This window comes from Drosophila albomicans, chromosome 2L (genome assembly GCF_009650485.2).
Source record: "Drosophila albomicans strain 15112-1751.03 chromosome 2L, ASM965048v2, whole genome shotgun sequence".
NCBI classification, from domain to species: Eukaryota; Metazoa; Arthropoda; class Insecta; order Diptera; family Drosophilidae; genus Drosophila; species Drosophila albomicans.
The window spans coordinates 234,189-251,103 of record NC_047628.2 but is presented as its reverse complement, the minus strand read 5'-3'; the positions used below and the strand labels follow the sequence as shown (position 1 = coordinate 251,103).

General features: G+C 34.4%; 1 protein-coding gene across 7 annotated transcripts in view; it reads left to right on the top strand.

The window, feature by feature from the left end:
- Positions 1 to 1,405: 1,405 nt before the first annotated feature.
- The window catches only part of LOC117577400 (protein FAM102B), a 30,324-nt gene continuing 14,814 nt past the window's right edge, over positions 1,406 to 16,915 (top strand). For 2 of the 7 annotated variants that reach the window (XM_034262310.2, XM_034262307.2), the window contains exons 1-6: positions 1,717 to 1,930; positions 7,576 to 8,025; positions 8,093 to 8,404; positions 8,463 to 8,662; positions 8,725 to 9,026; positions 9,088 to 9,170. In XM_034262310.2, coding sequence (XP_034118201.2) covers positions 7,850 to 8,025; positions 8,093 to 8,404; positions 8,463 to 8,662; positions 8,725 to 9,026; positions 9,088 to 9,170 — 1,073 coding nt within the window. In that variant the 5' untranslated portion in view covers positions 1,717 to 1,930; positions 7,576 to 7,849. Of the gene's footprint in view, positions 1,511 to 1,707; positions 1,931 to 7,575; positions 8,026 to 8,092; positions 8,405 to 8,462; positions 8,663 to 8,724; positions 9,027 to 9,087; positions 9,171 to 16,915 lie in introns of those variants that run through there. The other 5 variants (XM_034262308.2, XM_052002841.1, XM_034262309.2 and 2 more) reach the window with 5 other exon arrangements.

Genomic DNA, 16,915 nt, shown 5'->3' with positions numbered 1-16,915 from the left:
AAAAGGAAAAAAAAAATAGTTGACTCATTCCAAAAGAAAAAAAAATAGTTCACTCATTGGTTTATTGTCGTTCTGTTAAGACCGCCAGAAGATCAATTAGGCTTGTAAATATTTTTAAAACAAATTTAGAATTTTTGACCCCACCTCAAATTTGGAAATAAAATTTTGCCGTCGGCAAGAACAATTTTCGTTTTGGTGAGCAACCGATAAGTCCGACACCATGAGATATCGCCTAAGATGCTTTTGGTGGAATGAAAAAGCAAGCTAAAAATACTTGTATAATGAAACGGATGGCATTAAATTTTTTTGAAGTTGGGTAAAATATGTTTTATAAAAATTTATTTATTTAATTTAATTACTTAAGTGCTAAGATTTTATAAAAAAAAATTGTTGAAATGACCGGAATGAAGTCCATTAAAAAGGTGGCATCCCCATTTTTTGTGGGAAACAGCTGATTGTCGTTCCACTGATTTTTTTTATGTAAGTTTCAAATCTTTCTTATCAAAAAAGACAAATGGTAAATATATTTTATTCATCTATGCAGGATAAAATTATTCTTATGTGAGTTATAGCAACGCAGGAAATTGGACCTACGAAAGGCATTTTTTCGCGTTGTATACTTCTGACCAAAACACAAGTCAGCTGTTTCATCAGTAAAAAATGAAACGTTCCAATAGCAAAACGATGACCAAAAACTTGTTAAAACCGGAGCACCTAAAAACGAAAATCTCGGTTTTGTTCCCAAAACGAAAACGAAAAGTGAATACCGGAGCATGTCTGATAGTGGCCAAATTGATCGTATTGGCGATTTTCTTTAAACATCTTATTATGCCTCCGTCTATTCCTTTTCATTGTTTTTACATTGCTTTCATTTTGTATAGGAATTGCAAAGCAATTTAAAATATTTTTAAAGCGACAAAATATACAAGTGGAATAATCAGCTGGCTTTCATCGAAATCGCACTTTTTCGATAATTATTAACATTTTCAAAATCATTGTCGAATCACCAATAATTCGGCTTCTTTTGCCGTAACCCTCTTATGCGCATCCATCGGATATTTTCAATAATGCAACCCAGAAATTCTAAAGATAAGGTCTTTATAATTTTTAGTGCATGATGGCGTCTCACTCCAAAATTATTATTTGTAATATTGATCTAATAAAAAGCTACTGATTACTACTGATATTACTCTAGTGTCAATAATAGTTAAAAATAAAAGTTATGCCCTTAAAATTATAAAGAAAAATTCATAATTGTTTATATGTTACGAACAATTATCTTTCAAATACTCTTTAAGTCAACGATTTCTTATTTGGATGTATTTAATTCATATATATGAGCATCTTATACTTGCATTCTTCTTTAAACGTGGAAGTATTATGAGTGGAAACAGTTCGTCATTATTTGTTATTTAAGGTTGCCATTTCGAGTATAACAGAATAATAAATTACTTGCAAGATATGTTCGAGTGTTGTTAGTTAACGAACAAATAAACATTGCAAGCTATTTGTAAGTCTGAAATTAAATATCTAAAATGTTTTTTATGGGTGTCTGTACAGTGGCCTAAAACAATATACATATGTAATAACTTATTGTTAAAAAAAACTTTCGTAATTTTACAAGAGACCGATAAAAACGCGTCTGTTTAATTAACAGAATGCAAGTGTATTTGTATGTATGTATGTGAAACCTCATCAAAGTCTGATTCATAACAATAAATGACAGAAGTAATCGAATTCTCAAGTGTTATGGTCATTGCCTGGAAATGTAATTTGAATGGAGTTTATTGAAATGGAAACAAAATTGCAAACCCAATAAATATTAACAAAATTGAATGTAACTACAACAATACAAAAATCAACGAAAAAACAATAATATTTTCTCCTAGATTACGTAGTGTGAACATGAGTCCTAGGAATGTGCCTTTGTGTATGTATGAATAAAGATGTATGTTTTGTGATGTGGGCTAAGTTAACTACGGTGTAGAATTATTCCTTACTCAAAGAAAATGTTTGGATTTATTAATTATGGTTATTTATATACATATATACATATGTATGTATGTTTAAGACCAATCCGGAATTTGTTTATCTATTTTCTAATGTGAGTTGAGTAATGATAGATTAATCTTGTACATACATACATACATATTTGCGAACAATGCACATAAGTTGTACGAATATTAAAAGGACAATGAAATTTAAATTAATATTAATATTTAACATCCAAAGCGACTGTCATAAAAATGAGGAATGTATTAGACAGGAGGAATAACTCCCTTTAAATTTTATTTTCAAGTTCAGGTCTATGTTCATGTGTGTATATTTTTAGATGTGCCTCGAATATTTTAATTAGTAGAATTCGATTTTTATGTTTTTGCCTCTTCAACTGTTGCTTTGAATCTCAAAAATATGCATCTGTACATGTAAATGTATCAGCATACACAAATCTCAATATGTAAGACATTTAAATGTGTGTCATGGTTTTTGTTGTATTTTTTTATGAGGATATATAGGATACGCTTAAAAACGTATAGCCAAAAATGTTACATAAACCAAAATGAGCATTTTCTATATATGTATGTACATACATATGTACATATACATGCATGTATGCAAATATATATACATATGAACATCCATGTATGTACTTATATTGTATACCTGCAAGGATTCGTCATTTTGCGAATCGTATAATTTCTCATCGGTAAAATGAAAAATATAACAAGATTATTATTAAAGTTAAGGAAAATCAGAAAAAACGTTTGAGTAATCGTGAAACGTGGACCACATTCTGAATCAAATAAAGAAGTTATTGTTGTTTTGTTTGGTTTACATAAAATAGGTGAAATATACATACATATGCATATTGATGATAAATATATTATTAAATAATATATGTCAGTCTACTTACATATATATGTAAATGCATTTTATCATTTATTTTTATAAGCAAATATTAGCAATAAGTTGAAGAGATTTCTTAGTAAAAGAGTTTTCTTAGTAATTTTGTTATGGCATACATTGTTTCTCAAAAATTCCAAGATTGAGTAAATTTATAAATACATGTTACCAAACATACCCCCTTTGAAAGATTTTATCAAATTTAAAGAAAAGTGTGGATTTTTAAATTAAGCTACCTCTATAATTATCGTGTTAAAAAATGACTTGTGGCCGTGCTTTCATTTACCTTACATGTTTGTTTACTATCATATTGTAGTCACTATGCTGACACACAATCGCAATAGTCCACATGTTTTTGCATGTCGACCAACAATTACACAAATAAATTGTAAATAGGAATTGTACAGAAATTAATTTTTCTTTAATTAATTTACAAGATTTCAATACATTCAGTGTTTTTTTTAATTATTCTCAATTCGGATACAAAAAAGTGGTAACACTTTAAATCAGGGACAATTTAAAAGAATTAAATCGAACATTTTGGATTGATACGTATTTTACTTAAAAGTAAAGTTTATTCTGTTCTATTTTAAGACGAATCACTGACAATACTGTGTCACACGCGTTTGTTTATTATATTATTATTTGTTTTCGATATATTCAGTTGGTATACCGATATCTTATTCCCATTGCTTTGATTGTACATATTTATAGTTTGAGAAAATAATTTTTTTTTAAAGATGCTCTATTACTCTTTTTTAATCAATCGTCAAAAAATTCGTGTCGCGTTTTTTGCGCTTACCCACACGCTGATATGGTTTTAAACAGCTTTTTATTCCCGGTACCCATAGGGTAGAAAGGTATTATAACTTTGTGCCGGTAGGAAATGTATGTAACAGGTAGAAGGAGGCATCTCCGACCCTATATATTCTTGATCAGCTTCAACAGCCGAGACGATCTAGCCATGTCCCTCTGTCCGTGTGTGTGTGTCTGTCCGCCTGTCCGTATGAACACCTAGATCTCAGAGACTATAAGAGATAGAGCGACAGTTTACAGCCGCTGTTGTGTACATGGTTGGGAGCTCCATCCGGCGAGGAACATCACTCATTTTTGGACAATTCAAAAGAAACCGACTGTACAGATATGGAGCAATAAATTTGTTGGATACAAAAGAAGTAACAATAAAAAACTATTTAAAAAGATTGAAAATTTCCTGATCAAAGTTTGGTTTTGAACTTTATCGGGTGTTCCAGTCGTATATACATATATTGGGTTGCCCAAAAAGTAATTGCGGATTTTGCATATAGTCGGCGTTTATAATTTTTTTAACTGCTTGTGACTCTGTAATTGCATTATTTCTTTTGCCCGTTATCAGCTGTCACTATTAGCTTGCTTTAGAAAAAAAGTTTGCGTAATTTTGTTTACATTTGTTTGATTGGCGCCCTTTTTAATATGGAGTCCACAAAAGAGCATTTTCGTCATATTTTACTTTATTATTTCCGTAAAGGAAAAAGCGCAGAGCCAGTTGCTAAAAAGTTACGTGATGTGTATGGTGATAAACCCTTAAAAGAAAGACAGTGTCAAAATTGGTTTCGCAAATTCCGTTCTGGAGATTTTTCACTTAAGGATGAGCCATGGGATTGGAAGGGTGTGGTATATTTTGAGCTGCTTCCAAGGAACCAAACGATTAATTCGGATGTTTACTGTCAACAACTGGACAAATTGAATGCAGCCATCAACGAGAAGCGGCCAGAATTGATCAATCGTAAAGGTTTCATTTTCCATCATGACAACGCCAGACCACACACATCTTTGATGACCCGGCAAAAACTGGGACAGCTTGGCTGGGAAGTTTTGATGCATCCACCATATAGCGCTGACCTTGCACCATCAGACTACCATTTATTTCGATCTTTGCAGAACTCCTTAAATGGTAAAACTCTCGGCAATGATGAGGCTATAAAATCGCACTTGGTTCAGTTTTTTGCATATAAAGGCCAGAAGTTCTATGAGCGTGGAATACAAAATTTGCCGGGAAGATGGCAAAAGGTTATCGAACAAAATGGAAATTATATATTTGATTAAAGTTCATTCTAAGTTTGATTAAAAATTCATGTACTTTCTTTTAAAAAATCCGCAATTACTTTTTGGGCAACCCAATATAATATGAAGACATAGGAATATAAGAAACTTATATATTTGCTTTGCTTCTTTTTGTCTGATGAACGGAATTCTTTCAAGTGTTTTGAAGTAGGGTTTTCAATGCACTACATCTCATATGGGACTCTGCTTGATGTCTGTATCTAAATATGTTGCTGTTAACAGAGCTTCACTCTGGAACTTTTATCTAATCTTGCGTCATTTAGCTTGCCATTTACTTTTTGGGTAAATGTATTTATTATTCGTTCAAATAATAAGTAAACCATTTATGTACACAAATCTCCTTCATTTCATTCGAGAAGTATTCTCTTCTATTGCATTATTTCCAATTAGAAAAAAGATATGATCAATGAATTACCAAAACATCAATCTGTTATGCCTCATACTCACGGTTGCCATTCCAAAAAAAATTTTTGTACCAAAACTTTGAAAAAATATACCAATTTTAGCAAAAATGTACCACAAATTTTTTTCGGTACAAATTTTCAAAGGTTTTCATTAGAGGTACTATGGAAAGTTCTTCGCTTAGAAATTTGGCTGGAGTTATTGACTCTAAAAATTTGACATCTTCTTTCGAAGTCAAATCTCATTTTTATTTGTGAAATCAGCTCAATATAAGATTCACGAATATTTTCTTTAATTTTATACTTTTCAAATTCACTAAGATTTTCGCTATCAATATGCTGCTGCGCAAATTGTGATTCACAATATACATATATATATATATATATAAACATCGCGAATCGACTGTATGCGATATTGTCCAGTGTTAGTCATGGTTTAATTTCTAACTAATACAAAATTTGTGTTTGGTAGAACAGAGCCATTTGTTAAAATAATATAAAATTTTATGAAAAATTTAAATACTAGACCAGGCATATTGAAATTGTACCAATTTGAAAAAAAAGTGATCCAATGTATCAACGCATGAAAAATGTACCAGTTTCGGTACATTTGTACCAAAAGTGGCAACCGTGCTCATACTCAGAATGTTATCTCTTAACAGCTCTTGTGGGTATAACAGCTGAAAAATCAACTATTAAATCCAAAAGCACGAGCGCTAAGTTTGCATATTTTTTGCAGTGAACTTTGTAATTTATTTATTTGTATATAAAACAAGTAAGAAAGCGACAGCATTACAATTACGCATGTTATTCGAGTTTTGTCAATTTGTAGGGCCGGAAGTGGGCGTGGAAACAATTTGTAACAAACTTGATTTGATATTATAACCCATAAGGTAGAAGGGTATTATACTATAACTTCGTACCGGCAAGAAATGTGTCTAACAGGCACAGGAGGCATTTCCGACCTCATGAAGTATATTTATTCTTGATCATCGTCAATAGCCGAGACGATATAGACATGTCCATCTGATCGTAACAAGTGTTATTTTACAGCTAGAGTGAAATTTTTGGCACATACAATAATATCTACAGTCATTATTATTCGTGAAAGTTTGGCTGCGATCAGATAAAAAAAGTTGAAGATATTAAAGAAAAACTTTTGTGCGGGGAAAACGTCTTCTTTCTAGGGATCTTAGCTGCTTTGGCTGACAATATGGTATATTTTGCACTCTATGGTATATCGTGCATATAGTACTATATCAATATACCAAACATACTATTCGGTATATATATATTTTTTTTTGTATATTTACGGTACATTATTTTGGTATATTAGGCAAATTCCGCACTGTTTTGCTTTTATTCATTATACCCGCTACCCATAGGTTAGAAGGGTATTATAACTTTGTGCCGGCAGGAAATGTATGTAACAGGTAGAACGAGGCATCTCCGACCCTATAAAGTATATATATTCTTGATCAGCGTCAACAGCCGAGACGATCTAGCCATGTCCGTCTGTCCGTATGAACACCTAGATCTCAGAGACTACGAGAGATAGAGCTATAATTTTTTTCGACAGCATTTGTTATGTTTGCACGCAGATCATGTTTGTTTCAAATTTTTGCCACGCCCACTTCCGCCCCCGCAAATCAATAAATTCGAATAACAAGCGTAATTTTAAAGCTATAGTATATATACAATAATTACTATAGTAGTTATGATTCCTGAAAATAGAAATACTTTTGTATGGGCAAAAACGCCTACTTACTAGGGGTCTCAGTTGCTTTGGCTGACAGTCTGGTATATTGTGCCTGCTATGGTATATTTTGAATGCGGTACCATATCGATATACCAAATATACCATTTGGTATATTTTTAGTATTGGAGCATATTCGGTATATTTTGAGAAAAATTCCGCAAAATATATATTTTATTAAAAATGGGTAGCGGGTATCTCACAGTCGAGTACACTCGACTGTAGCTTTCTTCCTTGTTAGTTATTTTGGTGAAAGTGTGAAAATATGTAGTTTATTTCCAACTAATTTTTATCGTTGAACAACGTACTATTATGATTCTTATTTATTATTTTAAAATTATTATTAATAATATTTTATTAATAAAATAAAAATAAAACAAAACACTGACGAGCTTCATTTTGCATTTATAGGTTGCTACACATTAAATTAGAGACAAAATCGCATAGAATATAGAATATATATAGAAGACAAGAATATATATAGAAGAAAAAAACCAATTGTCATCGAATTTACCTAAAAATAAAATAAAACGCTGCTTCAGTTTGAAAAAAAAAATTAATTAATTAAGCCCAAGAAACCTCTGAATCTAAAAGCGTGAGCCTAGTGGACGCTGGACAATCGCCTAAGCAATAGATAACATTTTTACGACGCCAAGCAAGATCATAAAGTATCAGGAAGAAATTAATGACGTTACTTGGGCCTAGCGCCCCTGGTATGGCCTTTATGATGAAAAAAAAAAAATATAGGTTTAATGTGGAAGTGAATCTTCAAGATTTGGTAGAGGTAGCACTCGTTAACGAGGTACTCTTTGCTAAGATACGATTATTGGATGGCGGCTCATTTCAAGAGTATAGTAGCCGGTAAATATATTGAAGTCTCGATTTCCCTTTTAAATATAAAACCTTGATCGTTTCATTTCGACATAAGCGAGGAAGTGCGCAATCATCGGGTGGAATGGAATCGTAATTTTGAGTTCCCATGTAAAATGAGCGCGAATGCTTCTACCGGCGTGTTGGATCCTTGTCATTTGCGTATTTCAATACGAAAGGAAATGAAAGGAGGTCGAAGTTATTATAAGCTAGGTTTTATTGATCTAAACCTTGCCGAATATGCTGGTGCTGGCCTAACTTCACGACGCTTTCTTCTTGAAGGCTATGATTCGCGTCATCGTTTGGATAACTCTATGTTAAGAGTTGGCATAAAAATGCATATGTTGAGCGGTGATATTCTCTTTAAAGCGTAAGTAATGTAATTGGTTTAAGCAATTGACAATTCAACTGTTGTTTTTTTTATGTAGCCCGACGTCTAGTCTGAAGAGCAAGCAGTGTAAACCGGCATCTGCGGACGATGATGCGTGCAGTGGGCTGCAAATGCCAACAGCTGCGGTCTTACCCAATATTGCCAGTAGCGGTGGAGGTGCTATTATTCCTTTGGGGGGCGTTTCCAGTACGATTTCATCACCTGGCACTCGTCCCGTGTCTGTTGCCAAGGATGATGGTATGTTTTACATATTACTCAATGTACATATCTAAAACCTATGAATTTTATTTTTCATACAGATCAAGAAGTTCATATAGCACCTATTATAGCAGACTCGGGATTATCCGAGTCCTCTGAATCCGCAATTACTCTAACCTCGGATAATCTACTACAACATGTAATAGCTTCTTCCAGTGCGGCAACACCAGTCATAGTACCCCCTCAACCTGCCTTGTGCACCATTGGAAGCAATAATAATGGGACCACACTCCCTTTGAATGTTAGTGGAGTCGGTAGCAGTGGGAGTGGCGGAATTGGAGTAGTTAATACAGGTGCTGTCACGGAAATGGGTCATTCCAGAAATTCTAGTAATACTAGTCAAGTGAGAATTAATATTAAAAATTAAAAGTAGATATGTGCATATAGTATCAACTTTTTTTCAGATGTCGAAAGGTTCGGGTTATAGTAGTTTTTCTCATAGTCAGCATTCACGCCAGAGTTCCGAGGGTGACTCGAACCATGCTAGGTAAGTAAATAAAAAAAAAAAAACATGTATGTTTTCAGTTCTAATAAGTCAGTATAAAAACGGACAACTTTATTTTAAATAGTCTTGAATAATTAGATAAGACATTATATTTTATACAATTTTAGTGTATAAAAAAATAGGTCACAATAAAAGAAGAGTGATTCTAATTATTTGATCGAAAGAGAGGTGGGACTAGCATGTTTAACCAACAAAAACGTTTCACAATTTTGGCCCATTAATTTGAAATAGTTCATGAAATGACTTTTGTGTTCGAATTATTAATTTCAACTGATGCCTTCATCTAATTTTCGTGCCAAAGCTATATCAATGCAAGAACACTAGTAATTAAATACACTACTTACACATACACAACTATTATTCTTTTTTTAAACAATCTCTTATACGTTTTGAAATCAATGTTGCCATTATAATATAATTCTTATTCCATTACTGCGACCCTTAAAAGAAAGATCCACACAATGATAAATTCTTGGTTAACAATTTGAAACAAATATCGTTTAATTTTCAATCAAATGTTTGCAAAAAAGCAATATAAAAAATTGTGAAAATATTTTTAACATTGATTCAGATTATTGGGTTTTGGGTGGTACTCTTTGTCAACATTTGAAGACTGTCGTCAAATAGCTAAATAATGGAAAAACTATTCTATTGTTTTTTTGGGCCAGACAAATTGTATACGTGAGATCCGAAATTTTTGAAATTTTGTTAGTACTTCGTATTTCTTTTTTTTTATTCAATCTTTTGGGTTTTCGGCTATTAACCGTTCGGTCAATTTGCTTTCGCAAGTGCTTGTTGGCAAAAGTCGACGCAAAATTTCTAATTCATGGCATATTATTACTTTATTTTTAAAATTTTGCAAAGAATTATTCGAGATCTTTATTAATCGTTCGTACACCCCTGTTGACTAAATAAAAAGTAACTAGCCAATAGAGATGCTATACTTCAATGTGATAAAACTTTAAAATGTGTTAAATAAAATCAATGATTTAATTGAAATTCATCTGATAAAAATCGATGCATGTTTTTCGTGTTTAAAATTCAAACATTAGAAAAAAACTTTGTAATCTTGCACCGTTTCGCTCATTTCATAGATCATCGGATTTCGAATGGCTCAGATTCGAAAGATACCTGTTTTATGAGATCACATATGACTAGGCTATGCTTGCTTTGCAAGTCTTCAAAAAACCAAATAAGTACAAAAAATTAAAACAAAATTCTTTTTCCTCCTTGAGTTTGTTTAATTTTGCATCCTTAAACAGGATCCGTCTTTGGTGTAAGCACTTGTATCATAGAATCGTATCAGTTAAGCTGATGTGATTGATCAATATAGGATATAAGTATGTAGTTATTTCATTCTAAGTTAAAATAAACATTTTTTATATTATAAGGTGTTGATATTCGGTGTGTCTAAAAAAGGGCGATGGTGACGGGAGAATATACCAACCTCCATTTCGAATAATAATCATTATTTCAAATCATTTTAAAATATTTAAATGTGGTATATTCATATTTTCAGTATTTTAATGTGGTTTATTCATATTTTCACTATTATTATTTAGAAGCTTTTCATATTCGACTTACAAGATTAAAAACAATTAAGAAAGCTACAGTCGAGTGTGCTCGACTGTGGGATACCCGCTACGCATTTTGAATAAAAACAAAATATTGCGGTAAAATATACCGAAAAATACTAAATACAAAAATATACCAAATAATATATTTGGCATATCGATATAGTACCACATTGAAAATATACCATAGACTTCCACAATTTTTATTTGATCCAAATTTTCAGGAATCATAATTAAAAATCGCAGCTCTAGATTTAAAATTATGCTTGTTATTCGATTTTATTGATTTGCAGGGGCGGAAGTGGGCGTGGTAAAATTTTAAAACAAACTTGATCTGCTTGCAAACATAACAAATGCTGTCGAAAAAATTACAGCTCTATCTCTTAAAATCTCTGAGAGATCCAGTATTTCATACGGACGGACAGACGGACAGACAATTTTTATGGGGACATTGAATAATGTAGTACCGTTTGAAGTTATGTATGTAATAAAATTAATTCTTCAAGCATCAACTTTTTTGATGAATTCATACATTTATGTAGCATCTTGAATTGTGATATTAAATTTAATAATTTAAAAAATGTGAAGAAAGTAATTTAGGTAAAAAGTAGTGACCAGAAAATAATCGAGAAATTTTAACATATTTCAGGAAAATCCCATATAACCTTAGGTATTTGCTCTAAGACAAAAGTGTCAATAAAAGTTTAAAATATATTTAAATAGTTAACATATTTTAGTTTCTTATTTCATAGCACATATGACATTCAGAATAATACAGTAACGAATCCAATGTGCTATTAATTATACACGTGGTCCTGCGCAGCTATTTGGCTTTAATTGTTTTAATACTAGACACATCGGATAGGCTTCGAAGATATAATAAGCGATATTCTCTCTGCTTCTGGCTGTGCAACAGCTGCCTCAGATGTCTTCAGAATACGCGTTACAATGTGAGTTGCCTAGTCATAGACTGCTTCGAAACTTGGTTCATTCACACGTACATATGTATTTCTGTTTGTTTTGCGACTATTTGTTTAAGCTCAGCTCATTGTATGCATAGTATAGATATGGTTTAGTAACCACAACATCACTTTCTAATGATGCAAAAAAGTCGTCATTTCTATATAAAGATCCACATCCAAATGTTATTTATTAAGGGCAGTATCTCCACACATACGAATTTCCCAGCCCAATCAGAAATGTCAATATAAAACTTTAACTTACTAGCAAGCAAAGGGTAATTATATCTGGAAAAATATTTTTCCAGATATAATTACCTTTTGCTTGGATACACATTTATCAGCACTGTTTCGAAATGATGTAAGCCTCTATTGACAGCTATTATTCTGATTCATAAGTCCATAGGTTAAACATTGCACATACTAATGTACATAGCTAAGTTGCAGTGTATAATTATATATTGGTGGGGAGTTCAATATCTGTCCAGCGAGTTATTATTAACAGTTGCATTAAATTTGACCTCTTTTTTCTGGCCTAAGCCCATTTTATAAAAGTTGGAAGATTGAAATAATTTTAGGTGCAATGTATTCATAATAAATCAAGTTTCAATGTTGCATACCAGAATTTTCAATAGATGGCGCCACTGAGAAAATAACAGCTGATAAACAGAGCTTATGAAAATGGCAACCTAATATTAACTTTTTCATACAATTTTGAAGTTGTGGATAGTGATAATCTGAACAATATTCGTTAAATGTTTGGAATTAGGTTGAATTAGGAGAGTATTTATTATGTGTTTGAATGTTCCAAATTTTAACTCTCTTAAGAAAGAGTATATCCATGTAATTTATTTTGTAATTCAGGTAATTTAATATAATATAATATAATTTAATATGGTTTTACTTATTTAATGAAAGACTAAAATGCGTTGATACTACTTATTGCTGCATGAAAAAAATATTTGGTTTAGCCGAGTGTCATAATTCATAATAGAGCGATTACCTCACTTAATTAAGTCAAAATTTCAGGAACTTGTCTGCATTACGAATAAGTTTAATTTACTATTGTTATCAACACCTCCCTAGCAACTTCTATTTAAAGAAATAGCGAACGACTATCAAAACATTTTGGCTTATGTTAAAAAATTGCCTTAAATAAATTGTACATATATTTTTATTTTTATATTAAGAAGGGTAGGTTTTACGACCTTAATTTTGTAAATTTCTATAGACTATGGTTGTCTTAACTAAATACCAAAAAGCGAATTTAATTATGCTTCGTTCGATATTAATTTTGGCCAGAAAAAGTGGTCAAATTTCCTATAGTGTAATGCCTTTATTAATAGTAAAGAAAGAATAAAAAAGTCATATATTCATTTTAAAAATTTCGAATTCATTTATAAGCAAGAAAGTTTTGGTCAAGTGTGCTCGAGTGCGAGATACCCGCTACCCATTTTTAATAAAAGCTAAACAAAATTAATGTATCAAATTGATATTAAATGTTAAATTAAATTAAAAATTTTACCATACTTAAAGCAGTTCCAACTTTTGCTGTATACAATTATTTTCAAAATAACTTTTACAATTGTTATCTGACTACATCATAATATTATATAAAGAGGAATCATGAAGTTTGTAGTTATGATTGTAAGTAGCGGCAAGAAAAAAACTACCATCGAGTGTGCTCGAATGTGAGATACCCGCTAACCATTTTGAATAAAACCAAAAAGTGGTATTCATAAAAAATATACACCAAAATTCTTTTTTTATGTTTCGTTGAAGTACTACAAAATATACTAGATTGTCAGCCAAAGTAGCTTAGACCTCATTGCAAGGGGTGTAATTTGCGACCCAAAAGTTTTGACTAAATAACTTCTACAATTTTTATCTGATCACAACCAATTTTTTAGGAATCATAAATACAATATTTATTCTTTTTGATACCAAAAATATAGACTATATACCGACTATACTTGTTTGTCGCTTTGCAAGAGCGGGAGTGGTCCTGGCAGAAATTTTAAACAAAAGTGATCTGAGTGCAAACATTACAAGTGCTTTCTCCCTCTCTTATAGTCTCTTGATTAAATTAAAAATTTTTCTTTTGTATTTATTGGTTGCGCGACGTTTTTTTTTTACATGTGATTGAAAATACTGAAAACAGCTGGAGTTGTATAATAGAACTCACATGGGGTACTCGTATTTGGTGCTCAACATGTTAGAGCATGACAATTCACACAAGAAGCGTCTAACTTTTACGGTTTCTTTTTATACCCGCTACCCATAGGGTAGAAGGGTATTATAACTTTGTGCCGGCAGGATCAAGTTTGTTTCAAATTTTTACCACGCCCACTTCCGCCCCCGCAAATCAAAAAAATCGAATAACAAGCGTAATTTAAAAGCTAGAGTTTTTTTTGGATATATAATAATAACTACAGTAGTTATGATTCCTTGCTTTCCTTCCTTTGGTTGCGATCAGATAAAAATTGTGGAAGTTATTAAAGAAATACTTTTGTATGGGCAAAAACGCCTACTTTTAGTTGCTTTGGCCGACAATCTGGTACATTGTGCCGTCTATGGTATATTTTGAATGGTGTCCTGTATCGATATACCAAACATACCATTTAGTATATTTTTAGTATTTTTAGCATTTTCGGTATATTTTAAAAATAATACCGCAATATTTTGCCCTTATTAAAAAATGGGTAGCGGGTATCTCACAGTCGAGCACACTCGACTGTAACTTTCTTACTTGTTAAAAGTAAGACCAGCAATGTTGTCCACTCTTTTACAAGTTTATGAAATATATGCTGTACCTCTGCTGACTTTTACTGGACACGTAGACAAATTTTTTAGGTTAGGTTAGGTAGGACCGGCTGCCCCTGTACGGGGCAAAGCATAGACCAGTGCAGGTTCGTAGCTGTTCCGGTAGCTTATCTCAGAAATCGCGCAGTATGGATGCATTTTTGGCAAAAGTCAGCAGCATCCTAGGAGGTAGCCGTGAAACGTCCCGAAGATCGTTGTGGCACGGCGAATTAAGGTATTTCAACCGGAGTCGGGATAACGCTGGGCATCTACAGAGAAGATGCTCAAGTGTTTCCTTAACCCCGGGTTCGTTGCATTTCCTGCACTGATCACTGTTCGTGATGCCCAGCTTTACAGCATGGACAGCTGACAGACAGTGACTAGTTAAAATGCCTAGCATTAGCCTGCAGTCTTTCCTTGAAAGCTGCATGACGAATTTGGTTAAGTTTTTGTTAGTAGAGGCACACATCAGCCTTGCAGTTTTGCACGAGTTGGCATTACGCCAGCTCGCGTCCCACTGAAGTCTAGAGCGCACCTCAATTTCACTGCCTAGAGTTCGCAGGGATATCGGAACATTGCACATGTTGCCGACATCGAGCCCGACTCCCTCTTTGGCGAGAGTGTCTGCGATCTCGTTGCCATCGATGCCCTGGTGGCTTGGGATCCAATAGATACGCACGACCGCAGATGCGTTCAGCGACTCTATTGCTCTTCTGCTGTCCAGGACAACTTTGGACTTGACCACATCAGAGTGCATTGATCTTATTGCAGCCTGGCTGTCAACAAAGATGTTAATAGAGGTGTGATTACGCTGTAAACCCCGAGCCAATTCGGCAGCCTTGCCAATGGCAAAAACTTCCGCCTGGAAGATGCTGCAATGGTCTTGGAGTTTATAGGATTGTTTGGAGACCGGGTCTGGGCAGTATACGGCCGCTCCGACACCATCATCCATCTTCGACCCGTCGGTGAAGAGGTTGAGGGCTTCGGGAATGCATAACCCTTCCCGCCAGCACTCCGGTTCCAAGAATATTGTGTTAATATGGTCAGTACTGGTAAGGGGGATAGAATAGTCCAAGTCTCTACTAGTCTCCCTACCAATGGCGCTGTGACCATAGCCTAGCAGACCCAGATTGCCAGTTGCGGACGATTTTACGGCTATGGATTGCGCGTATAGGTTTAATGGTTCGACACCAGCTATTACCTCGAGGGCTTTAGTTGGCGTCGACCTGAGAGCGCCTGTGATACACAGTAGCGCTTGACGCTGTGTCCTTTCCATGATGGATAGGTACGTCCTTTTTTCCGTGGCCTGCCACCACACTATAACACCGTAGGTGAGGATAGGGCGAACAACTGAGATGTATATCCACCGCATTAGATTAGGAGATAGGCCCCAAGTGCAGGTAAGCATCTTTTTCGCCATGTACAAGGCTCCGGTGGCCTTCTTCACCCTTTCTAACACATTGAGCTTCCATGACAGTTTGCTGTCCAGGACCACACCTAGGTATTTTACTGCTAGGCTCGGCTTTAGCATAGTGCAGCCTATTTTTGGGGGGGACCACGCAGGTACCTTATAACTCTTCGTTAAGAGGATAAGGTCCGTTTTGTCCGCGTTAATGCTGAGCCCGGCTGATTCGGCCCATGCTTTAACTTCCCGCAAAGTAAGTTCCATTACGGAACTAAGGGTGGTTGGGCATTTCCCAGTTATCAAAATGCTTATGTCGTCAGCATAGGCAATTAACTTGGGGGCCCGTCTAGTAAATTTTAGAAGTAGGCTATTTACGACCAAATTCCAAAGGAGAGGCGAGAGAACCCCACCCTTGGGAGTGCCACCTCGCACTACCTTTGTAATGGCCGCATCGCCCCACGTAGCCACCACCCGCCTGTCACAAAGAAGGCGGTTGACCCACTTGTGGATCGCTGGTGCCTTGTTAACTGAGGTAAGGCCCTTCATAATAGCGTCAGTGGTGACGTTATTGAAGGCGCCTGAAATGTCAAGAATTCCTTATAGTGGTCTGCTTTTTCGATGGAGGCTACTAGAGCATGGAGAGCTGTCTCAATAGACTTGCCCTTTGTGTACGCATGCTGATTTGGGGACAACAGATGCATTGAGTTGCTTCTGATGTGCAAATCAAGTAGCTTTTCCAATGTTTTTAGCAGGAAAGAGGTTAGGCTGATAGGCCGGAAGTCATTTGGAACCACATGACTGCATTTACCCGCCTTGGGCAGGAAAATGGCTTTCGAGGTCCTCCAAAGAGTGGGGATATGACCCCATGCGAGGCACGCCGAATAGATACCCGATAGCCACGGAACAATCGTGGGCTTGCTGGCTTGCAGCATTGCTGGCGAAAGTCCATCGAGACCGGGCGACCTGACCTTCGCAAAGGAGTCGATA